Source organism: Panthera tigris, chromosome B3 (assembly GCF_018350195.1).
Source record: "Panthera tigris isolate Pti1 chromosome B3, P.tigris_Pti1_mat1.1, whole genome shotgun sequence".
NCBI lineage: Eukaryota > Metazoa > Chordata > Mammalia > Carnivora > Felidae > Panthera > Panthera tigris.
The window spans coordinates 54,844,692-54,870,672 of NC_056665.1; the positions used below are offsets into that span (position 1 = coordinate 54,844,692).

At 38.5% G+C, this 25,981-nt stretch overlaps 1 protein-coding gene across 10 annotated transcripts in view; it reads left to right on the forward strand.

Annotated features, from left to right (window-relative positions):
* CEP152 (centrosomal protein 152) overlaps window positions 1–25,981 on the forward strand; it is a 91,589-nt gene continuing 65,608 nt past the window's right edge. For 5 of the 10 annotated variants that reach the window (XM_042988919.1, XM_042988923.1, XM_042988924.1 and 2 more), the window contains exons 1-9: window positions 502–594; window positions 5,765–5,858; window positions 13,602–13,705; window positions 13,909–13,981; window positions 14,062–14,340; window positions 15,705–15,870; window positions 18,172–18,312; window positions 19,627–19,766; window positions 23,349–23,549. In XM_042988919.1, the coding sequence (XP_042844853.1) occupies window positions 5,772–5,858; window positions 13,602–13,705; window positions 13,909–13,981; window positions 14,062–14,340; window positions 15,705–15,870; window positions 18,172–18,312; window positions 19,627–19,766; window positions 23,349–23,549 (1,191 nt within the window). In that variant the 5' untranslated portion in view covers window positions 502–594; window positions 5,765–5,771. Of the gene's footprint in view, window positions 136–501; window positions 595–751; window positions 901–5,764; window positions 5,859–13,601; window positions 13,706–13,908; window positions 13,982–14,061; window positions 14,341–15,704; window positions 15,871–18,171; window positions 18,313–19,626; window positions 19,767–23,348; window positions 23,550–25,981 lie in introns of those variants that run through there. The other 5 variants (XM_042988926.1, XM_042988928.1, XM_042988920.1 and 2 more) reach the window with 4 other exon arrangements.

A 25,981-nucleotide genomic window follows, 5' to 3' on the forward strand; every position in this document is an offset into this window, starting at 1 on the left:
TGGCCTCAGCACTTCTGAGTTCGGTTGGGACGAGGAAGGAGCTAGTAGATTAGATCCCGGGTAAGGGGGTTTGTTAGAAGTCGGTCTTTGGCCGGGGCTAGGGTTTCCCCGTGGTGATAGCATCCGTGGCCTCTGGTGAGTTTCGCTTCTCAGCTGGGCTTGGAGCTGGGGTTGGAGCAGGTGCGGTGTCCTCAGGATTCTGGCTGAGGCTTTCCGAGGGCTGACCCGCCCCCTCCTCAAATCCGGTGGTGGTGGACTGTCCGCGGGTTGCGGGACTCAGGCTTTGACTCTGAAGTGTCATCGAGATCCCAAGTTCCTACTAATAAGTGGCGTGTGGGAAGCCCTCCTCGCGTCCTCCAGGCTGTTGGGGTAACCCTGAGACCCTATCCTGGGGACCCCCGCTGTGTCATCCTGGCGTCGCGCCTGGCTCACAGTGGGTGCCCTGTACACGTGTGTTGACCGAGTGCACGTGACGCTGGCAGCCAAAGCCAGCCAAAGCCTGCAGCCCCAAGGCGGCCTGTGCAGGCATTCTGCAGCTTCACTCTCGCAGTACCTAGTTATTGTGCTGTAATTGACCCTAAACGGAGTTCCTTGGTAAGGCCACTGATTTCTTGCGTCGTTCAGCCTGTTGGGTGCACTTGCTGCAATCTTCAGGCGCCCTGAATCGACTTGTCCAAGCTTCTGTCATTAGCACCGATCGCAGATTATTGCCATCATTTGTGTAAAAGCCTGTTCTCTTTTCCTCCACCAGGTCATGTTAAATTTTGTAATCTTGAACGGGGCTTGGCAAATAATTGTTGAATAAATGACTAGGCCTCTTAAGCCTGGCTTGGCAAGTCTAAAACAGGCTAGCGTGTTCTGGCTATGTTCATTCTTGAAAGGAAGCTAGCATCTAAGCAAGTAAGTAGATTTTCTTAGGGCATTTATAAATTCCCTTTGTGCCAGTTAACCTTTCCTATCTTATAGTCAGGAACTTAAGTCCGGTTTAAGCTGAATTTCACCATATCCTTCAATGAATGGCAATTTATATGCACTTGCTAGATATGTAAATGCACTCAACTAAGTGAGAGGCTGAAATTGAAGCCATAAGAAAAGTATAAGAAACATATAGTCTGGAAGTGCAAAAGAGTGACTAATGCCATAGGGGAACAGGAGTGGAAGGATATCTTCATCGGAGAAGAGGTTGCATTACTTGAAGTAAGGTTTCCCACAGGCTGCCCATTTACCTTTCTCAGAGGTACTGAATGGTCTTTGTTTAACCTCTTCTGTAGCTGCAGACTCCCATTCATCGGTGATAATGTTTTAATAATAACGAAACTGAAATGAATTGATTGGTACATAGTGCTAAGCACCTTATGTTCATAATTAGTGAATATTCATAATCTTTGAGGTAGGCACTATTTTTACCCACATTTTATTAATGAAACAATGGAAACCGAGTGCTCAAGTTTGCACAGGTGATAAATAGAAGAGCCAGAATTGAGCCCAGGTTGTCTGCACGAGTGCCCTTATTCTTAACCACTGACAGCAGTATTGTGCTTTGCAATCTAAAGTCTTTTCTTTCTGTGAAATTTCTCTCAGCCTTTCTTCCTAATTTGTGCTTTACACTCTCCTCTATTGTAGAACTTATTACTATGTATCATTGTAACTGTTAATTTATATCACTGTTTCTCTAAGGGACTGTAAGCTCCCCATGGCTGATATCATATCTTAGATACATCTAGGATATAAATGGGCACACAGTAGGTGTTGAGTAAAATTTTATTGAAATAATGAATCCTATAAGGCCACATGAATGTATCATTCATTCAACAAATATTCCTTGTGTGCCTACTATGTGTAAAACATGGGGATCAAGCATTTTATTCTGCTCTCAGCTTATAGGTTTTTGGATGAGACAAAAACAAGTGCTTTTGGTTTTTAATATTTTGTCCAACTAAACACTCATTGGTTTTCCTTCTCATTGCAAGGAGGGCAAAGAAAACAACCAGGGATGACAAAATGAGTACTGAGATTGAGACCTTCTGATCTGAGTGTTTAAAAAAAAAAAGAAAAATACAGAACATAGTCTCATAGTCTTGTTAATAGGTTCAGAAAGAGTGATCTAGGGGCGCCTGGGTGGCTCAGTCAGTTGAGCGTCCAACTTCAGCTCAGGTCATGATCTCATGGTTTGTGAGTTTGAGCCCCACATGGGGTCTGTGCTGACAGCTCAGAACCTGGAGGCTGCTTCAGATTCTGTGTCTCCCTCTTTCTCTGCTCCTCCCCTGTTCACATTCTGTCTCCCTCTCTCTCAAACATAAACATTTAAAAAAAAAAAAAAAAGGTGATCTATCTGGGAATAAAGTATTAACTAGTTTGCTATTAAAAAACATGCAGTGCACTTATTCTGCATCTTGATTTTTTAATGATCAGTCAGTAAATATAGAAATAGTTCATTATTTCTGTTAGTAGTATAGTATTGCCAAATTTGTTCAAAAGTATTTTACTAGGGCAAGTGTTATTTTTCAGTAGATTAATATGGCAGTTTTCAAGATAGTTTTTGCAGTTCATGCTTTTGACCAATCATGAAGATACCTATTTCCTACAAAATAGCCACCACTAGGTGTTATTAATTTTTTTTCAATTTAGTGGTTGAAAAATCATTTCATTGTTTAAATGACACTGTGAATTCTACATGAGCTTACACATCTTTTCAAGTTAATCGAGCATTTATATTAAAAAGAATTGTCATGTCAGTTGCCCATTTTAAATCGGGTTGTTTGTCTTTTTTCGGAGAGTTGTATGTTGGGACTTATTCATGTGTTTTGCAAATATTTTTCTTATACATTATTATCTTCTTTATGTTTTCATACATAATATTTGACTTGTATATGATGCCATATAAAAGGTTTTACTTTTTGTGGTTAAGTTTCTGTCAAGTTTTTCCTTATGGCTTTTGGGTATACTGTCTTACTATTTATTTTTTTCTTCTAAAGCAGTCTCTTATTGTTCTGACTATTATAGTATTCAGATATGAGTATTCTCTGATAGAAGTGGTAATTAGTAGTGATTAATTAGTTGAGGAAAAGCATTAGCTTTTATTTAAAATTTTAGTTAAAATACTATTTATTTATTTATTTATTTATCTATCCATCCACAGTAAGTTTACCAGATTTCCCTTTATGCCTAAAATCGTTTCTTAAGGTCTTCAATTGTTTGCACTTTTGAGAAGAAAAACTTATTTGTATCTTTTTTTCCCCTGTCTAAAAGATTTTGGTCTTTTCAGATATTTTCAGATTTCTTTAATGACTTGGTTTGGATTAAAAAAGCCATTCAGAAAAGATACACTTTGGTCTTTTACATTCTCTTCACCTAAAAATGAAAATACGTTGCAGAATTCACTATTCTCTGAGAAAAAGTAGCTCTTTATTTAAAATATCTGTTTTTAACAATAGGCTGTTGTAAATTTGAATGCTCTTTTTTAATATTCAATGGGAAGTGATGGCATGTTAGTGAAGGATTGAAAAAAAATCTCCTTTATTTGTCTAATACAGGAGAAATTAACCTAAATCCATATTTTGGCTTTAACTATAAAATATTGGAAGAGGTAGAGAATACTATAAATATCAGAAGTAGGAAAGATTTTTTTTGTAAATGTTTATTTATTTTTGAGAGAGAGAGAGAGAGATTGAGAGAGAGAGACAGGGCACAAGCGGGGGAGGGCAGAGAGAGAGGGAGATGAAGAATGTGAAGCTGGCTCCAGGCTCTGAGCTGTCAACACAGAGCCCGATTCGGGGTTCGAACTCATGAACTGTGAGCGAGATCATGACCTGAGCTGAATTCGGACGCTTAACCGACTGAGCCACCCAGATGCCCCAGGAAAGATTATTTCTGCCTGGAGAATTCAGGAAGATTCTTAAGGCCTGACTTAATCTAATTTCTTTTAAGGAACCAGGATTTAAATGGGCTGTTTTCATTATCTGTTGATTCTGTAGACCTGATGTTCACTTGCAATAGTGAAAAACCCTAGAGATGTGAGCTTGTGTGTTTCCCTCACTATTTCAGCTGTATTATAGGCTCTTTACATTCAGATCTCCACCTTACTTAGGTGCACAAGAAGGTTCTTGTAGCTCCTGGGTGGAGACAGGTTTAGATTCCCTAGGCTTATGTATTTTCCCTCTCAGTGAAAATGTGCACGTGTCTCATCCTCCTTTTAGCTCTGGCACAAGAACAGAAAGGAGCGGGTCTGGTCTAAGAGGTAGAAGCTGGAAGGGTTTATGTTGTAAGGAGTTTTATTTGATAAGAATCGAAAGGAATGGGCTGGTTGTAGGGACGAGAGAGGGAGGGATAAAAAAGGTGGACTGCAAATTAGAGTTTGGACAAGAAGCATAATTCAGTCCTTGAAAAATAAAAACTCGATGTAGGGGCATTTTCAGCATTAAAATTCATATCTGTGTTAGTCTGTAATGCCATGTTTCATCTATTCTAAAGTGCAGATTTTCTTTTCAAATTTTAATATCTACAGAGTCAGGCTGCAGTTTAAAATTAATGAGGTGTCATAATTTAATTGGCCATCTATTTTTCTTAGTGGTATAAATGGACCTGTGTGCTACCATCAAAGGTGCGTCAGGTTTGATGAAGTGGAACATCTTTTGCTTCTAGAGCTATTGGCTTACATAAAGGTTTGTGATCATAGTTCTCAGCTGTTAACATGAGGGAGCCGCGTTCTTTGTGGTCAAACGTATTTGGATTCCTGGGCCTCTGCTTCTTATTTCACTTCCAACTTAATGACATTTTAGAGCCCGAAAAAGTGCGGTGAATGAGTTGTGGCGCAGGCTCACCTCAAAGTGCATTTCCCTGGCATGCAGAAGAGTGCAGTGAATGGCAGGCAGCATTAGGCGGGTAGTTGATGACGCCCACCTACCTTCTCATCAGGGTCTTTTGGAGCTTTGAAATTCTGCATAGTTTCTGTGTCGTGTCGATCCCTCAGTATAATTCCAGTCATTGGCAGGCTTCTGACTGCGCGTACTTGAAAACCCACCTCCTGCTGCTCCTTCTGCCACAGCAGAGACTGTTCTCTAGAGAACTCTTGCTGTTGCTTTTGGAACGGGCACTCTACAGTGGTACAGCTTCACAGTCTTCACTTCCGTTTTTCCTGACTCGTTTTTGCTAGAACCCGATTTTACCAAGCTAAAGAGCGGCACGTTTAACGCTTATGTTCTGGGTGTGTGCTATATGGAGTTTCCCAGGTTGCAGATGGTTTTTGGGGGCCAGCTGTTAGCTCAGAATTTAGTGGCTCTCTTTTTGTTAAAACATGACCTTTGGATTCGTGATAGAGGACAAAACAAATTGTGGAGGATACTACCTTTGCCATATTTAATAAATCAAATTAGTCACTCTGGGCACATTCTTAAAATTTTTGTTTTGGCATATTTCTAGTTAATTATTTTGTGTGTGTGTGTGTGTGTGTGTGTGTGTGTGAACAAAAATCTTGCTGTCTTAGGTTATACTTTCCAGGCCACAAGAAATGTCTAGTCACAGGTTTATTAGCTTTTTGCACTTTGTTCTTTTCTATGAATTACTGCCATACAGCTCTTTCTGTGAGTCACAATTAATCTGTAAGCTTAGTCTTTATATTTGGTATACTAACCATTTGCCACGCGTGAGTTACATCCAACTTTTCCCTGGCCGCTGTCGTCTTTTGTGTGTGTGGCATCTCTTGGGTATTTGGCCTAGAAGATTTTTATGGGGTGTGTAGAAACCAAGCGTCTGTCTTTTTCTACAGGAAGACCATGTCACTGGATTTTGGCAGTGTGGCACTGCAGACGCAAAATGAAGAAGAAGAATACGACAAAGAAGACTATGAAAGGGAGAAAGAGGTAAGTTACTCAGAAAAACGACTAACCCAGTCTTCAGCGGTTTTCTTTCCTGACCAAAATTATATCACCTTGTATCATGTTGAAGGAGTATATGTTTTTTTTTTTTTTGGTCACCCCCTAAAAACCTGATGAGTATTTGAGCTTTTAAAAGGTGGTTGAGTGGAATGCTTCCTTTTCTGAGATAAGACTAAAACACAGTAAATGGTTAGATTCTTGAAGATCTTTTCATTTAGGAGGTACTGGTTGGCTTTGGAGGCAGACGCCTAGTTTCTAGTTGCTTGGAATAGTGCCTCGAACAAGTCCAGCCAGGCTCTTTGCTTCAAGTAAGTAGCTTATATCCTCGTGCAGGCAGACCATAAACAAGTGAATTAAGTAATTCGAGTGAGTGATAATTTAGCACCGATAAGTGATAGGTAAACAAAATAGAGTGATATTAAAGCAACTGGTAGGGCACTGATGAGGGAAGGTCTTTTGGAGGAGGAAATGCCTGAGCTGAGACTTGAGTCATGAGGAGCAGCCATGCAGAAGCCTGAGGAAGAATATTCTAGGCCAAGACACCCACAGAGCATAAAGCCCTATATCTCTGCAGAACAGCCAGAAGGCTGTGGTGTGGGGATTGTGGGACCGAGGGGTGAGGGTGCAGATAGGGTGAAGAGGTGAGCTAGGGCCAACTCATTGTATGTCATGGTAAGATGTTTGTATTTTATTCTAGCAGTGGGAAGTCAGTGGAGGATTTTAAGCAGGGAAATGGTATCTGACCATATTGTTCAATGATCTTACTGTATGCTGCGTGGTGAATAGACCCAAGGAGAAAGGGAGTAAAAGGAGGAGACTATATTTTATGTCCATATATAAGAGTTGAACAGAATTCCTGGCACATGGTAATGTTCAGGAAATGGTGGCAATAGTAGTAATAGCAATTGGTGAAAGTCAATTTGATAGGATTGTTTTTAGTTTGACTCAAATTTCTTGATTGACGATGATGATGGGCTCTTTTTGTATTGAGACTATGCTTGATATGATCCATTTTCTAATATATAAAACAATCCTTTTTAATCATTACTGTGAACCGTTAGTATTAACAGGAAGCAGAGAATAGGGTCAGTTGCCCATGTAGCTGGCAGTAAGTAGAGTTAGGATAGAGATAGAAAACTGGCAGCTCAGTGGATTTTTGTCCATAGACGATTTGTATTGTTTGGCTGCACAGTGTTTTTCAAAGTTCAATCTATATTTAAAGATTGGAATATTTCATATAACAACCCAGAGTTTCTGGCTTGTCTTGAAACGTCCTAAGCCCTGGCCACATGTGGCCTGTGTCTGCACATGGCAGCAGGCAGGCTGGATCTGAGCAGTGGCTGTCCCTTCCCAGCTGGTCACAATCCTCTCGCACCAGCGTGGGCTTATGCACTTGCAGGCTTCGCTCCTGTCAATTCTGTGCCAGGTCACGGAGGGCATTGGAGTCCGTGACCCTGGCCAGGGTTTCCGGATTTTGACAGGGTCCTTCCACAGCAGTTGTGGGGGTGAGGGTTTTCTGTTACTTTGTGAACTCACAGCATGAGGTTTTCATGACCCTGATGGCTTTGGATAGTTTGCTGGAATTTAGCTACTGGGATTCTTGAGGGGATCAGTTTAAGTAATTATTATAGTAGACTTTAAAGAAGAAGAAAAAATAATCTGACAGGTGAGTTTTCATTGGAAAAGATATTAGAGAGATGGTTAGGGTATTAGAGGGAACTAATTAGAGATGTATTGTGTGGTGACAGTTTTAAAGGGGATGTTAGTTACAGAGGAAATAGATTCTAAGTATATAGAAAATAGACATAGGGATCATTTCTTGATAGGTTATACCCTGAGATAGGGAATTTACAGAAAAAAAGGAGCTCTTAAGAAGTGACGTACCTAAGAATGAGTGTTTCTAGCAGAGTGGAAGAAAATACATAGCCAACTCGACTGTAACATGATGAATATGTTTCGTGTTAGTAAACAGTGTTTTTGCCTTTTTTTCTTTAATTGTGGCAAGGGTAGAAGTGAGATCACAGGCTGTAGGGTTTCAGATTCACCAACAAAATTCAGGGTTATTGATAAAAACTCAGCTCATGTGTATGTCATCACTGCAAGTTAAAATGGTAAAATGTCTGATTGAACCTAAGTTTGTTTGCATATCCAGAGTCCATTCCAACCTCCTTAGTCTGTCTGACCCTATCGTAGCAGAACTTTTCACAGCCTTGCGAGGTTTAAAGAAAAGAGTGGTCTTTTCCTGCTCCCTGGTTGATAGCTTTGGGATTGATAGCTGGGTTATAAGCGTTAGTAGTTGGCTAATGCATATTGCTTTCTCTACTTAGTGAATCACTTGGTATTCGATTCGCTTATGTAGGAGGAGTGTCTGAATCCCTGAGAATGTAGGGCCAAGCAGGCTATATTGGACTTATAGTCTTCTCTGCTCAGGATTTGTGAGATCCTCTTTGTAAATGGTAGAATAATCCTGATTTTGACCTTTTGGTGTGAATGATGAGTTCCTGAGTTTAATTTTGGTCCTTTGGGATCAGTTGGGATTTTGTCCACACTTGCCTATAAATCTGTGAATAAGCCATAGTCAAGTTCCATCTTCCATGCCGTCCAAATAGCAGCTCTACAATTATGATCTTGCCTTTTTCATTTCTGTTCCCTCCATTGGTTTGCATTGAAGAGCAAGGGGAGGAGGTCCATTTAATCTTCAAAAAAGGAAAGTATTTAGTAAAGTGACTCAGTAGTCAGAGGACGTTTAGACCAGTAGAACCTCAAACCACAGAGGTCTAAATATGTGATTAGACCCATATTTTTAAAAAATCTCCAAGAGTTTCACAGAAAAGTAAGGCACTATAATCATTTCTAAATTACTTCAGTTCCTAATGGTATAATGGTAAAAGTTTGGGTACTGTGGGCCAAGGCATAGCAGAGAAGAAGTGCATAACCTGTAGCCTCATCCAGTCTCTCACCCAAAACTCCATCTTCTACAGAGTAAACAGAGCAGATAACGGTGCAGCTGAGTGAGGGTGATGATACCAGGGAGATATGCTGTCATGTTAATTAATATTCATATCACTGATAGTTCTTACAACTTGTTGGATCACATTACTTTCTTGCTGTACGATTTGAGAATTAGGGATGTACTTGTCCCCCTTGCTACTAAGTGGACCTCATCCAAAGTATTCTAGGCAAACTTTTACTTGTAAAGCTGGAAAAGTGGAATTCAAAAGTTCTTCTGTTAACTCATTCATAATTGTAACAATGTGATTTTTCAAAATACTTGTCACTTAAGTCAGTGTGCTTTGTGATTTCATCATGGGTTATTATAGAGTTGTTATTGTTGTGATAGGAGTGGTTACAAGCTCCAGAGTTACTGGTAACCCTACAGCTTAAGGTAGATTGTCACTTGGGATCTCACAGGTTGCTGGAATACACGTGAACTTGCAGTATTACCAGAAACAGCTCTGTGATTATTGCTTTGTTCTCCGTATAGGAGTATGTATTTTGGAGCTGGTGGTTTGGGGAAGAAGTACTAGTAATCTGTGCTCTCAAGATAATACTTGCTGATGATAGTTCATTTAGTAATGTTAGATTTGAAGCCTGGAAAATGATCTTGAGTAGAAATGTAGGTGCTTTAAGAAGCAGATGGCAGAGAGAAGCTTGCACCTGGCCATGCTGATTTGAGTCCATTTGGTTTTTATGTCAGTGCTTCTCTAATAGAATAATAAAGCTCATTTGAGCTTTTTGAAATCCTGTGTTTTAAAGAGGTAGGGTTTCCACTGCAAAGCCTTTCTTCTACTTTCTAACTGCCTTGTTTGATGTAATTATACGAACAGTTTGACATTTTGTCCCCACTAGAGGGGGTTGTGAAGCCAGTATTTGTTTACATTTTATATTATTTGACGTATTTAGTGGAATTTTCTTGTCATCACCTGAGAAAATCAAAGAAACAAATGGTTCAGTATTCATATGGTAGATATTTTTCTTTAGCAGTTTCTTATACTTTATCTGGATTATGCCTTTGAATGTTTCTTATATAGGTATTTTTCAGGGACTGTCACAGTGGAAACAAAAACCTAAGTCTGGCTGAGTGTGGTTTGATCATATACAAATAGGTAGACATAAGTGTCTTCCAGTGACCAACAAAATGTCACGTAGAAGAAAATTGGAGTGGGAATGGGGAGATTCAGGTTCTGGTGTGGGCTCTGGGACCGTAACTCTTTTCCTGGGCATGCCCCTTACCTTCTCCGGGTCTTGCTTTGCTCCCCTTTAGAAGGAGAGATGTGGGTTGGGAGGAGCTCCAGTGTTCCTTCCAGGCCTGGAGTTTTGTGTCATCTGTAGGGCAGCCAATATTTGTTGAGGAAATGTTGCCATATTTCTTTTTCAGATATGTGGTGATCTAGACACAGTCTTTCCCACTAACATAAAATTTATTTCATTAATGGAATGGATTTAAAAAAAAATTCTGCCTGTAGTATAAATCATAAACTAAAACTCTGGTTGCCAAGTTATTTGGCCCTTTATCATTCCCACATTGGGCCATTTCAAGGATGCTTTTAACTTGGCTCTTAGGTTAAAATGAAGATTCTGCTTAGTGTATATCCATGAAAGCATTCTGTAATAATTCACATTTTAACATATCAGAATCTTTTCAGTGTGTTTGTGAGGTAACCTGTTCAAAAGGCATATGAGTGTTGGCTGTTCCATTTGTTGCTTTTCTCCTGGGAAAAGATGTGAAGATGTGTGGCAAGTAATTCATGCTTTCATGAATGTTGAAGATTACAGTCTCTGAAGACAGTCTGTTTAGTTAGGTTGAAAACCCTAGCAAAAAGTTTACATGTTCTCTGTTTTACATTCCCCCTACACATAGGCTGTTTGGGTGTTCTGCATGACTTATTGCAAAGTGTTTTGCTGCTCAAGTTCTTTGAGTAAAATGCCCTCAGGTTTTTCTTTCTTTTTAGGAAAGAAAGCTGTGAAGTAGCAAAGAGAGAGGAGTTTATGGAATGGCTTAGAATGCATTTCAGTAGAGGCCTTAGCAATGGCAAATTATCTTTTTTCTATGGGAAGGTATCTCTTTAATGATTAAACTCAGTTGACACACAATAATATCCCACTGAAAAGATTACATTTGCAACCCAAAAGCAATCTGTTGAATTTGAAAGTAATGAGTGGAATTAAATGTTGTAATTTATAAAGAGTGTTCTCTTTGCCCTTGAATCTGTATTTGGTAGCTAGGTGGGTTCTTTAATGAGGAAAATTTATAGTTTATAAAATTCTCTACTTGGTATCATGCTAAGTTGATCTGGTAATTCTGTGTTTTATGGCGAAAGTTCAATGACCGAAAGCAAAATCTATTTGACAGTGTATATGAGAAGGGCACACTTTGATCCTGGGAATGGAAGCCTTGGGGGTGGGATTTTTGTTCCCAAATGCCCTTATTAGGGGGACTCACCTCATTTAGCTTCTTTCTGTCCTGAAAGTTATGGAAGCCAGGAATATGGCCCAACTATGCCAAAGAACTTCAGGGAAAATTTTTTTGAAGGTGAATGAAACGGTTTCAAAGTGTTAGCATATCTGTAAAATATTTTTTAAGAAACTAAATACTATAGGGATGATTTTGCTAGTTGTTAAGTTCATCTATGGATCCAGAAGCATTTTGATGAACTTTCTACTTGTGCTCAGATTAATTTTCCTCCGTGGATGCCAGTTGTGTTACTTTTGTGGTGTCACAAAGAACTGCTTAATTATTGTATAGCTTTTTCTGTCTTGGTGAGAGGAAAAAATGTACTATTCCGATGTCCCTGTCAAGGTTCCCCTTAATGATAAGGCTATGTACTTGAACCTCACTGAAGGTTTACAAGAAAATATTCTTTCTGTACAGGAGTCCTTACTTGATGTAAGTATAAGAGATTTATTTTCTTGGTATTTTTCTCTGGGTAGTGTGTGGGGGTAGTCTTTTTCCTTAAAGCAGTGGTACATAATTATAGACAAAACAAGTTTGACTACTTTAAAAGACATCATATATGATTTTTGCTTAGTGAATTTTGTGTCTTTCTCAAATCACTTTGCTACCTTTCACTTGAGGCATGCATGTAGTATACTAATAGATTGATGTGTTTTGTTCCATTTTTAGTGTTTCTTTTTCTTTATGTCTTTGGATCAAGTCTGATATGGCTAATTCTCAAAAAGGTTTTTCAATTAGCCAGCATGAGCAGGTGGCCAATAAATCAAGGTCTTGGTTGTTCATACTAATATCGAATAAATTTTGGGACAAAGTTAACTTTTCACTGGAATAGAATAAGAATGTTTTTCTCATGTTTCATTTTTAAAGAACAACATGGGTTCAGAAAATTAAAAAAAAATAATACAGTGAATATTAGAAATATATGTGGGGTGAGGAAATATCCCCCTCCCCTCCTCATATACCCCATTTCCATTCCCAAATTTGACTTCTCCAAAATTCAGTTAACAATTGGAGTATTCGTTTGAGACCTTTCTTGGAATATTTTTATTTAACTTTATACATATGTATTTTATTTCAGAAGGTTTTTGATTATAAATGTAATACTCAGACATGTTTTATAGCTATATTTCATTCCTTCTATTCTAAGGACAGAGAAATGGGGAAAAAAACTTGCTATAGACTAAGAAGCATCTTGTTTTGTTTCCTCCAAGGTTTTACAGAGTATTTAATATTTTTAAAACACACTCACATTACGTAATTTTATGGGATTCATTTATGTGCTGCGGAGGACTCAGTCAACTTGTTAATTTAACCAGTGCTTAATTTTAATGAGAAATCATGATGATGATTTCAGTTTTCTTCTATTTAATAATATTTGAATCTTCTGATTGTTATTACTTTTAAGACATTATATTGGAAATTGAAGAAAGACATTTACAGATACTGAAATTCAACAAATTAGACAGTTTATTCATCTCTTAATCACGGTTTATTTTGAAACTTAAACGAATTTGTTTTTATCTAGTTTTTATAGACAGGATGCTAAAGGTGTGATTTATCTAGAAAAACATTACAGAGTGAGGTCAAATACTTTTATGTCAGTTTTGGAGTTATGCTTTTGAGAGTGCTATCTGTGGAAAAGTGGACTTAAAACTCTTGTTTTTATTCAACTGTTTTACAAGAGCTGAAGTATCATGTATCTTTTCATCATTGGAATTAGACACCAGTCTGCTAATTAATCACTCTCCAAGGGGTTTCTGTCACATTATTAGAGCTTTTAAGGCTTCTGGGCCACCTGCCGCTGCTGCTGGAACTACTGTTTTCACCACCTGGCCCAAGTAGAGCTGGCTCCTCAGGCTCCCATGGGGAATGTGTGATTCTCAAGTCCCCACCTTCTGATTACTGGTCAAACAGGATTCTGAGACTCAAGTCTGCCCTGTGGTAACATAATACGGTGATTGTACCATTGTCATGACTTCCTGTGTGTCTATAAAGAAGTTTTAAAATTCTTTTGTAATGTATGTGTGTTTTCATCTAAGACTTCTGTAGGAAAACGTGTAAATCCTTCTAGTGTAAATCCTGATATTACGCATTCCCCTGTTCCCCACATGAGATGATGAACATAATGTGTGTGGAATTTAAAACGCTTATTAAATGGAGAAATTAGGAACTTCTTTGTCTTCTAAAGTCAAAATCACGCTTTCCAAGGCAGCTTTGGCTTGAGTTTAAATGTTTAAGTCAGTGTGATGTTGATGCTGGCTCTCCTGTCTTAGTTGCAGCAGCTACTCACTGACCTACCTCACGACATGCTGGATGATGACCTGTCCTCCCCTGAACTCCCCTACTCGGACTGCAGCGAGGACGGCACAGAGGGCGAGTAAGGACCGGAAATCACTTTCACTCGTATATTAGAAGACCCTAAGACTCTTTCTTTTGATTCTCTGTAGGCAATAATGTACATGATTATAAAATTGTAAACTGATTCTTAGAATTTTAGGTGAAGGTTGGAGGGAAAACATGTTAAAATCTTGGGAGTTCTCTGTGATAGGCTCTAAATCTAAAGTATCGATTTTTCTCAAGACCGCATCGCTCTGAGCAATTGGAGATGAACTGGCATGAGCATCAAGTGCTGCCTAAATCTCAAAGTGGAAATGTAAGTATCTGGTGGATGATGACTTTGGTGAGGGCGGGACTAGATCTTAGTGCCTTTGTTTTACTTTTGTTATCTACTAGGACTATAATGAGATTCGTGATGTATATACTGGAGAGAAAAGTGGCAATGGCTGGGAAGACAATCAAAGTAAAGCTGACGACCAGCATCCTGGGTACCATCCTAATGAAGTTGGAGATGAAGGCGGAAGTGGTTACAGTCCTCCAAGTAATTACGAACAGACCGATTTATATCACCTTCCTGAAAACTTTAGGCCATATACCAATGGTCAGAAGCAGGAATTTAATAGCCAACCAACTAATATAATTAAATTTTCAGATCCTCAAAGGAATCATTTCCAGGTATTGTAAGAAATGGACTTTCAGGAATTCATGTGTATGTGTGTACACATTTGCTTGTGTGTGTTTATTTTTAAAATGTATATAAGTGCAATGGTAAGCTTTAAGTACAAAAAGTCCCGAGAGTGCTTTTATTCAGGCTCGTGCTGAATTAGTCATGCTGTTTTCTGTTTACAATCCATTCATGATCTGAAGGTAGAATTTTAAAATAAGAGGCTTTATAGAAACAGTTAAATATTAAAAGTTAGGTTTGCCAAAGAATCACCTCACTTACTGCTGCTTCTGGCTTCTACTGTGTCACCGTGCTTCAATGAGAAGCTATGTTCAGGTATGTTGATGTAATTTTAAAGTGGTAAATCTATGTAGGTGACACCATTTAGTTACCTTGATTTTCTAGCTCACTGCCTCTGTAACAGATTTTAGGTTGAACACTTCAAAGCTGATACCTGTTTTGCAATGGTACGGCAGTAGACAGGATGAATCTTAAGGAAAGGAACACTTTTTTTTTTCTTTTTTTTTTCTTTTTAGCCCTGGGAGAGTTTAATGAGATAAGACCTTAGGATATAGGTAGCTGCTTCTTAGATTTTCTCAGTGACACTGATTTTGCCAGTAGCTTTTCCTCTTTTTGCCAACAGCTATTTTATGTCACCCAATGAGAGGATGACTTTTTGGTCCTTTTAACATGGTCATTTTCTCTTCTATTTCTATGGAATGTTAATTATTCCACAAGCATTATTGAATATTTATTACATACGAGGTATTGTATCACATGTTCTTGTTATTGAATGTGTACATTTTTATGTTCCCCGGATATTGGCATCATCTAAATCATTCTTAAATATTTCTATATGATCTTACTGGAATTCTTTTTTTTTTTTTAATTTTTTTTTTTTTTTAACGTTTATTTATTTTGAGACAGAGAGAGACAGAGCATGAACGGGGGAGGGACAGAGAGAGAGGGAGACACAGAATCGGAAGCAGGCTCCAGGCTCCCAGCCATCAGCTCAGAGCCCCATGCGGGGCTTGAGCTCAAGGACCGCGAGATCGTGACCTGAGCCGAAGTCGGATGCTTAACCGACTGAGCCACCCAGGCTCCCCATCTTACTGGAATTCTTGAGTGTTATTTATGGAATTGGCCCCATTATATTTTCAGAAGTGCAATTAAGATACATAAAATTATATATTGCAGACTTTGAGTTAACACTGTTAAATAACTCTAAGTGGTATTTTTAAGCAAAGATGTATGTATAAAGTTTGTAATTGTACCACAATTAAATTTCATGACAAAATTGAGGTGTTTGATTCAGATCATTTTCAAAGAAAAGGCCAAATCATGATTGTCAATTTCATTTATCATCTTATAATAGCAATTTGGTATATCACAAGGCCCCAGTTGTCAAGCCTTGGAACCATATAAAGTGACATATAAACCTTATCAGCCTTCTGCCCAGAATGATGACTCACCAGCCCAGGAGATAGCGGGAAGTGACACATTTGAAGGCCTGCAACAACAGTTTTTAGGAGCTAATGAAAGTATGTATCAAGTTTATATTTATTTCTTAACATAATTGGAGAATTTTTGAACACTTTGGACATGCTCAAGAATTGTTTTTTTTTTAAATACGATAATGGAGTTGTGTGTTTTTTTTTTTTTTAAAGTCCCCTTATTTTTAGAGATCCTGAAGAATGTATGAATAAACTGATATGAAGTCTTGGATGTACTTTAAATAATATGTTGTTTGGGGTAATGTTGGGTGGAGATGTAGCTGAAGGAAGACTGGCCATGAGTTCATAATTGTTGAATCTGGGTGATGGGTCTATGGGATTCATTGCACTCTTCTCTCTACCTTACATATTTGAAACTTACTATAATGAAAGATTAATAGAAGTTCTTCTCAACTGTACGTTTCAGTCATTCTAGTTGGTAAAGACTTTTCATTAGATACATATTTTTCTTATTTTTCTTACTGAAGTCTAATTTAGAAAATGAACTATAGTTTTCTCTTCAATCTAAGATTTTTTATTACCACACAGAAATGTAGTTTAGTAATCAGCCATTATCATCTTTTTTCTTTTAATTTTTTAGAGTTATAGTGTAATAATTAGACAACTCTGATATAAAGTACTTAATTGTTCAGAATTTAAACTGGAGTTATCTCAGGGTTAGTCATGTGGCACTTGCCAAAAAAAGAGTTCCTCGTATATAGTGCATGTATAAATATGAGAGTGAGAAGTGTGACTAGAGAATGTTGAGGAGATGAAGCCTCCAAAACCAAAAGGCAGAACTTACGCCGCGACTGAAACACCCGAAAGAGTGTTTCATACGCTTCGCTTTTATCGTCACACTCTCCGACATGTGAGATAACTTCTAGTTATTATGCATGTGGAAGAGCCAGTGTGATTCTAAGTGTGACAGCAAGTTTTTCGTTTGTTGTACATTCGAGAAGCAGGGGGAAGGTCATTTTGGCTATTCTGGGTTCCCTGGGCTACACCAAGGAAATTGGACTTCATGCCCCACCTTCAGAGAGCTATGTCCACCATACACGTGGGCTGCAGGACAGTTCCAGGGGGAGCCAGGCTTCAGTTTCCCCCGAAGGCATCCATGGCAAATATGGGGACCCCTTCTTTGTTCAGAAGGTGCTGTGGAATGAGGAGATGAGGAAGTGGACAGCGTGTGTGGCATAACTGGCTTGGGCTGGGTAGACACGCATCAGGCCAGTGGCCTGACATCTTGGTATTTGCTCTTCCAGCTGCACTGTGTTCAGTTACATTTCTGTCTCTCGGCCTTTCTGCACATATAACCTTACATCAGTTTCTTAACAGTCCGCATTTTATGAAGTCGGTTCATTTATTTATTTATTTTTGTATAAGTAAGTTACACGTTTGCCTAAATTTGACATTCGGAAGTTAATGAAATAACCTAATGGCATGGTAGTGCTGAATTTAGTGATTACAGTTTAGCAACAGTAGTTAAAAAAAATGACTTTGGAGAGAGGTGTGGCCTGTAGATTGCTAATTCCTGAGCTACCTCCGTTTTTTAGTCTGACTTGTAACAAAGTTTCCAGTCTTCAGGGTTTTCTTTTGGTCTTAACCATTTTTCTTTTAAAAAAGAAGATTGTGTTGGTTGTTAGCAAGTAGAGGCATTGTTCTAGTAGAAAATGAAGAATGTGTGTCATTTTGTTGTTGAAGTACTATCCTTCTCCTACACGTCATTTTTTTCTTTTTCCCCCAGTCATTTTTAAGTGGTCCCTAAAATGACTTGAATCATTTCTGAAAGAAGACCTCAAAATTCTTTATTAATCTGTTCATTTATTAACACGACAGTTATGTGTTGCCATGAACGTGAATACAATTTAATTCCCACTCCTGTTTAAAATAAATTTTGAGAAGGATGTCTAGAAATTTTCTTTAGAAATGGCTTTATAGAAGCTGATGTACTTTTTTTTTTCAATTTTATGAGAGCATCGAACTCTATTCCATTGTAATTGGTATATGCATATCTTTAATTAGTCAAAATGGTAGTGATTCAGGGTTCTACTCTAGACCAGACTTTTTAAACATGTCTGGCAGTGACCACAGTAAGAAGTACCTTTTTTACATTGTGTTGAGGTCTTATAATATATACCTATGTAAATAAGTATCTATAACTAAAACACAAGTTTCACAAAATAATCATTATTCATACTACATGATGCACTCTGATACATTATCGTCTTTTTTTTTTTTTAATGCTAGTTGCAATCAATTGAATTGATTTCATGATACTGAGTTGTATCCACAAATTTACATTTGTGTTTGCTTTTATCTAATAAATTGTCTTTAATTTCAATGCAGATTCTGCAGAAAATATGCAGATTATCCAACTTCAGGTTCTTAACAAAGCAAAAGAGAGACAACTAGACAACTTAGTTGAAAAGTTAAATGAAAGTGAGCATCAAATTAGATATCTGAATCACCAGCTTCTGATAGTCAAAGGTAAGATGACACCTGTTGGGTGCTGTCATTTATGAGGTGCACTAGAGCTACAGATCTTGTTTCTGAGAGCCTCACTTTAAATATGAAGCTTAGAGGGGCGCCTGGGTGGCTCAGTCGGTTGAGCGGCCGACTTCGGCTCAGGTCACGATCTTGCGGTCCGTGAGTTCGAGCCCCGCATCTGGCTCTGTGCTGACAGCTCGGAGCCTGGAGCCTGTTTCGGATTCTGTGTCTCCCTCTCTCTGACCCTCCCCCGTTCATGCTCTGTCTCTCCCTGTCTCAAAAATAAATAAACGTTAAAAAAAAAATTAAAATAAATAAATATGAAGCTTAGAGAGTGGACGCCCTAGGTCGGAGGGCTCATAATGAGTCAGAATGAAACAAAAACCCAGGACTTTTGACACCTGGCCTTGGATTACTTCTCTCCAGAACATATTATTTCGAGATCCTCATTTTCTCCCTCTTACTCTTCTATCAGGCTTTTAGAATCAGTGAACATTCTTTATGCTGGTAGCATTCTGTCCTAATAAGTTGTTGACTCCTTATGTAGTTTACCTTGGATGAAGTATTCCAATTCCCAAAGAGACTTGTGTTTAGTTTGCAATACATTTTCTAAGCCTACAAATTAACATAAGATTTGAGTCCAAGTAAGAGTTAGTGATCCTGAACTCCTTTGGAAGTGCCAAGGAGAAAATGGAGTCATTGCTGGGAAAAGCGCATAGAGTAAACACAGATTCAAATTATAATTGCTTACTCTTCATGATTTCTGTAGTTTTGGTCAATGTTGAACTTTTCATTTGTAGAATAATTTTGTGACTGAACTCGAACTTGTTTCAAACATAATTGATAGTGAAAAGGTCTTTTTCTGTAATGCTCATAAAATTTCTTTTGAGAGAAGAACTTGTGAACGGTTACAGTAAAGTATGTGGGAAGAATTTAAGATTAGGTGAATTTAAGAGTTCATTGCAAGTACATATAAAAAGTTAATAGTCCTCAGATCCCTTCTTTGATTAACAGAGATTTGTCACATCTATGTAGTTTCTCAAGTAAACAAATGCTGAAATCATTATTAGGAAATCTTGTGGTTCCCAAAGGGAAGATTTTTGAAGGAAGTGGTTGTGTTTCTCTCAGTTTTTTTGGTGTCACTCAGGCATTCTTTTTTGGAGCTTTCCTGGTTTTCTCTAAATCCCCTGAAGTTCACTATCTAAACGGAACAGAACATTTGTATGATATGGATCTGATATTTGATAGAGATTGTTACAGTCGGGGTCCCTGTACAGTAACTTACTATTTATGTAAACATTTTTAATGTTCTAGATGAAAAGGAAGGTTTGACCCTTAGCCTCCGAGAATCACAGAAACTCTTTCAGAATGGAAAAGAGAGAGAGCTACAACTTGAAGCGCAAATAAAAGCACTGGAGACCCAAATACAAGCGTTAAAAGTGAACGAAGAACAGGTAAATATTTTATCATGATTATTTATGGTAAAAGGTTATTTATTAATTGCTTAGCTTTTGGTATCGTAGGGCTAAATTTAGAAGAACCTTGAAGTTGATACCTTCTTCTACCATAAGCTTGCTTTTGTTTCCCTTACCTCGGAGGAATGGTGCTCCCATCCACCCAGTTATCTGTGTACCAGATAGAAGTCTGGAGGAGACCTCAGGTCCTCTGTCCTCTTTCATGCAGTCAGCTACTATGTTCTGTTGAGTCTCCTCATTTCTGTCTGCATGTCCCTGATTCAGGATTTTTACCATCTCTAGCAAAAATCTCTTAAATAGTCTCTAGTCTTTTACCCCTTCTCCATATTCTCTCTTATGGCCCTCTGAGTCATGTTTCTAAAATATGATCATCTTTCCTTTGCTTAAAGCCTGTCAGTGACCTCGCTTTACTTGTGGGATGAAGTGTGACATTGAAATGGCCATCTGATCCTTGCCTACCTCTTTCTTTACTCTCCTCAAACTCAGCAGTGTATTTGTTGGTTTTTTTTTACATTTTTAAAAAGTTTTTATTTATTTTGAGAGACAGAAGGCAAGTGGGGGAGGGTCAGAGAGAGGAGACAATCCCAAGCAGGCTCCACGCTGTTCATGCAGATCGCAACGCGAGGCTCAAATTCACATACTGTGAGATCATGACCTGAGCCAAAATCAAGAGTCAGATGCTGAACTGACTGAGCCATCCAGGCGCCCCTGTTTGTTGTTTTTATGTTCTCATATATACCCTCTCTCCTCTCTGGAAGGTCCTTTCTACAACACAGTGCTATTTGATTAATAAGCTCCTTCTTTTCCTAAGTTTCCCGTGTCTTCTTTTTGCCTGGCACATAATAGGTGGTCAGTATATGTTGAGTGAGAGTTGTTGAACATTGACGTGACCTGTACATGTTTTTTCTTATATATTTCTCTGTTCCTGCTCTGATACTAACACAACTATAGCGTTACAGTATGTCTTGAAATTTGGATAACAAGGGCTACTGGTGTATTCTTTAAAAATTTTGTAGCTCTTTTTTACATTTCCTTTTCTAGATTTTGCATATCAACTTTTTATGTTTGTAAAAAGATCTTGTTGGGATTTTGATTAGTGAGGCATTGTGTTTACTTTATAGATGAGTTAATCAAATTTTGGAAGAGGTCAAATTACTTGCCCGAGATTACAAAGCCAGTTATTGACAAAGCAGCAAAACTGAAATTTCCTGACTCCAGTACACGTGCCTTTAAAGTTGTGGCACAGAGGCACCTGGCGAATTCTGTCAGTGGAGCATGTAACTCTTGATCTCGGGGTTGTGGGTTTGAGCCCCATGTTGGGTATAAAGATTACTTAAAAATAAAATCTAAAAAAATTAAATAAAAAAAATAAAGTGGCAGCACATTTTTTGATTAATGAACTAGATAGCCATTTAATGGTTGGAAATGGTCAGAGGTTATTGGTAGCCAAGCCTGGTGGAGGGTGACTCATGAGAGAGAGTCAAACCATTTTGGAGAGGGGGAAAAAGGGTGGCTAAAAATGAAAGTGACTATAAAGTTGTGAGCTTGGTTTGGATGAGATTTGTAGCTAGTTCTGAGGATGGTTTAATGAAAGAATTTAAACAGTGTTGTTTCATATCTGGCTCCTTATCCTTCAGGTGTGAGCTAAAACAAGCCACTTTATATCTGAAGTTGCCCAAAGCCCCGCATTTCCACTCTTCTTCATCATACCATATCCTATGAAGGGCACCTCGGGGGGCTCAGTCAGTTAAGCATCTAGCTTTGGCTCAGGTCATGATCTCACTTTTCATGGGTTCAAGCCCTATGTCGGGCTCTGTGCTGACAGCTCAGAGCCTAGAGCCTGCTTCAGATTCTGTGTCTCCGTCTCTCTCTGCCCCTCCCCCACGCTCGCTCGTGTGCACGCTGTCTGTCAAAAGTAAACATTAAAAAAAAATTAAAAACGAAACTGTCTGAAATGATCTCCTTTGTTTACTTGTTAAGGTCTGTCCCTTCCCAGCAGAAAGTAGTAAGAGTCTGGACCTTGCCTGCCTTTCATCATGTCCTTCAGTGCCTAGAACCCTGCCTACTACAAAGTAGTCACATTATTTATTGAGCAAATAAATAAATGCCATAAGCACTTCACACAGTATTGGAATAAATAGTCAATCTCTGGACTAGAAATGAAGGATAAGCCTCATTTTAAATTTTAATTTTTGTGTGATATAGACTATTAGCATTTTAACTTTTTGAAAACTGATAGTCCTTAGGTTAAAAACCTGACTTGCTTTTATGTAGTAAAAGGTTATAACTTTTTAATCTCTTTATAAGTTAGAAATTGCATTTTTAAGAAATAAGGCATAAATGAAAACATAAAAGCAACAGAATCACCACGTGTATTGGGTTCCTATTGTTGTTATAACAGATTAATATAAACTTAATGGCTTGAAATAGTGCTTCTGTCTTACAGTTCTGGAGGTTAGAAGTCTGATATGGGTCTCATTGGGCTAAAGTCAAGGTCAGCAGGGCTGTGCTGCTTTTTGGAGGCTCTGGGGGAGAATCCATTTTCTTGCCTTTTCTAGCTCCTAGAGGCCACCTGCACTCCTTGGTTTATGCCCATTTTCATCTTCAGGGCCAGAAGTCACTGGTTCTGACTTTCTTGCCTCAGTTTTTCTCATTTAAGGATCTCTCTAGATACATTGGACCCCAGGTGATACAGGATAATCTTTTATCTTGTAGCATTTTTTTTTATTTATTTTGAGAGAGAGAGAGAGCACGAGCAAGGGAAGGGCAGAGAGAAAGGAAGAGAGAGAGAATCGCAGGTAGGCCCTGCACATCAGTACGGAAGCCCAACGCGAGTTCAAACTCAGGAACCGTGAGATCATGACCTGAGCCAAAACCAAGAGTCAGACAGACGCCCAACCACCTGAGCCACCTAGGCACCCTCAGGTTAATCTTTTTTATTTTAAGGTCATCTGATTAGCAATTTTAATTTCATCTGTAACCTTGCTTTTCCCTTGTCATATAACATAACATACTCACAGGTTTTAGGGATTAGGACATGGACATCTTTTGGAAGCCATTATTTAGCCTAATATACCAATATTTTTCAACAGCTGTACAAACATAGTTTCCAAAACTTTTTTTTTTAGTAAGTAATCACTGATAGTTTTATCAGTCTTTTGAAAAGAAACATTTAAGAAACAGTTGTCATTTTTCTATGACCTAACAATTGTGGTTCCCCCCCCCCTCCCCCAACCCCCACTGGGCTCAGAGAGATGCAAACAGTACTGGGACCACTGTTGTAGCCACAGACTCCTTGTCTGGTACCCACATTGCCATCATGCTAAGCAAAATCCTCTGTCACTCTCCTCAGGTAACTATAGGTTTTTTTCTCAGTGAATGATGTTTCCAGCGATCATGGGCCTGGGGAGTCCCAGCTAGGGAAGTTTTAAGGAACTAGAGCCACCATAGGGAGACCCTTTCTTCTCTATTCTCCTTAAAGGATGGTTGAGTTTTAATGTCCATAAAGAGAGCACAGAATCAAAATATTGTAAACGTGGATGTCCTGTGTGTACCTTCTAGATGATTAAGAAGTCCAGAACGACGGAAATGGCTCTGGAAAGCCTGAAGCAGCAGCTGCTGGACCTCCATCATTCTGAGTCACTCCAGCGTGTGAGAGAGCAGCACGACAGCATTGTTACGGGCCTCACGAAGAAGCATGAGGAGCAAGTGTCGTCCTTGCAAAGGAAGCTGGATGCTACAGTCACTGCACTTAAGGAGCAGGTTGGGATGATCTCAAATGAGCCACTGTCATTAACAAGTAAAACTGGTTATTTTTCATAACTGATACTTTGTGGTTCTTCATATGGAAAATTTGGATGTTTGCAGTAGGTGTTTGTGAGTAAAAATTAAAAGCCAAAGATTTTTAATCTATGAAGATGTCCTGTGGGCATCATTTTGGAAATTTTTTTCTTTTATAGGATTGGTTAGTACTTTCTCAGTTCTCCTACCTACCGGTCCTTTATTTGTAGAGTATTTATACATAATTATTGCCCTAGGGTAAATCCAGACTGAAAAGGCTAGTGCTCTAGGAGCTGGCCTGAACTTTCGAGGTTGTCCTGGGAGTTTAACCAGTAGAAAGCCTTTGTTGGGTAGTTAACCTGTGAGTAAACATTGTCTACAAGTGGTTCTTGGGAGAAGAGTTAATTTTTGAGAGTAGTGTAATAAACAAAATAAGGAGGAAAGTCTCAGCATCTCTCACAGTTTGAATTATTTTTGCCCCAAAGTGAATAAAATGTAAACTAAGGGTGAGTCAGGTCGTGGGTTTGCTTATGCTCCCAAACCCCAGGTAATCATTTGAATAAATAAAATTTCAGAGTGCACTTTTCTTTTTTTAAATTTTTTTAATGTTTATTAAATAAATTATAATGTTTATTTTTGAGAGCAAGAGAGACAGAGCATGAGCAGGGGAGGGGCAGAGAGAGAGGGAGACACAGAATCCGAAGCAGGCTCCAGACTCTGAGCTGTCAACACAGAGCCCGACGTGGGGCTCGAACTCACGAACCAGGAGATCCTGACCTGAGCTGAAGTCGGACGCTTAACCAACTGAGCCATCCAGGCGCCCCAGAGTGCACTTTTCTTCACTTTCAGATAAACCTTTTCCTGTACTCCATTCAGCATATTACCGAGAAAAGTAAAACAACTCTTGGAAAATAGTAGCGAGGTACAAATAACTGGATAATTTAGCAGATGAACTTGAGTAAGCAAACTTATTCACGCAGTTACGTACAGCTGTGTCCCTGTGTACTTTGTACTGTATGTGTACAGTGGCAACAGAATAGATGTTCACACATAGTACGTTGTGTGAGTTATACAGACTTTTAATCTGGCGTCCCCTAAGGCAGTTCATGACTAGGCTCCATGGCTTTGAGGAATCTCAAATTGTGGGTATGGTTTTCTTTTGGATGTTGGCATATGCATTTTTGTTTTTGAGAAGACCCACAAACTCATTCAGATTTTCCTTATAAGAGGCTCATGCTTCTCCTTGCAAAGGTTAAAAATTCACTGTTTTATGAAAAACTTGTTTTTGGTGGGAAAGGACTACATTTGTGTGCTAATCGTATTATTTCATCTGTTAAGCAAACATCTTTTGAACAACAGCTAAATGTCAGGATGTAAACAGGCTTTAATGTATATTTATTTATTTATTTATTTATTTATTTTTATTTATTTTTTTCAATATATGAAATTTATTGTCAAATTGGTTTCCATACAACACCCAGTGCTCATCCCAAAAAGCTTTAATGTATATTTAATTATATTTTGAAAGACCAAATGCAACACAGGGATTGATTCATGTAGTGGGAGGAGTAGCAATCCATGATGTGGTTGAGGTTTTTTTCTTAAAATGCCTATGTAGCTACTATATTTTGAGAAATATATAGCTTGTAAAATTATATTATTCATCTAGTGCTTTCCTGAAGCCGTCATCTTTTGTAGGTAAAAAGGATTGTACACACTGTCAACATATAACAGTTCTTTTTACTATGGCTGAGTTCCTCTTAGGTTTTCTAGTGTGACAGAGTGGATGAGGGAGAAGCTTCTTGAGCTCAGTGTTCCTTCAGGGACAGACCTCTCTAATAGCAAGCAAACCATCTCTTGGACCTTCCTGTCTTCTGTCTCTCCCGTTCATGGAAGTGTCATGTTCTGAGATCTCTGAATATAGGGTTAAGATCTGGGATTATCTCCTTGATTGTATAACACCCTTCTTCATTTCAGTCTTCTTGAAATTTTCACCTTTAGGTGAAGTTGTGGACTTTGGTTTCTATGTCATGACTTTCACCTGGTCTACTTTCTAACTTTCCTTTAATGTTAGATTTAAAGGCTCCAGTTTAAACACTATCTTTAGCTAAGAGGTCCCCACAGACCTATGTGTGTGTGGCCCAATCCTCATTTTTCTGTGTATTAGAAACCTGTTCAATTCCATTTGCTTCCAAAGATAGATTCAGCTACTATCTCTTTATCACCACACTTGTCTTGGTCAGTCTTAGGGGATGTCTGCCTTTACCTGTCTGGAACTGAATGTTCTTACTCAATCTACTCATGGAAAACATAGAACCATGTTTTGTTCGTTTCTTGGTATTTGAACTGCACAGGTTTCTGAGTGTAATTGGTTCCCTGAACTTGTTAACAGGAAACAACATGGTTTAGTTGAT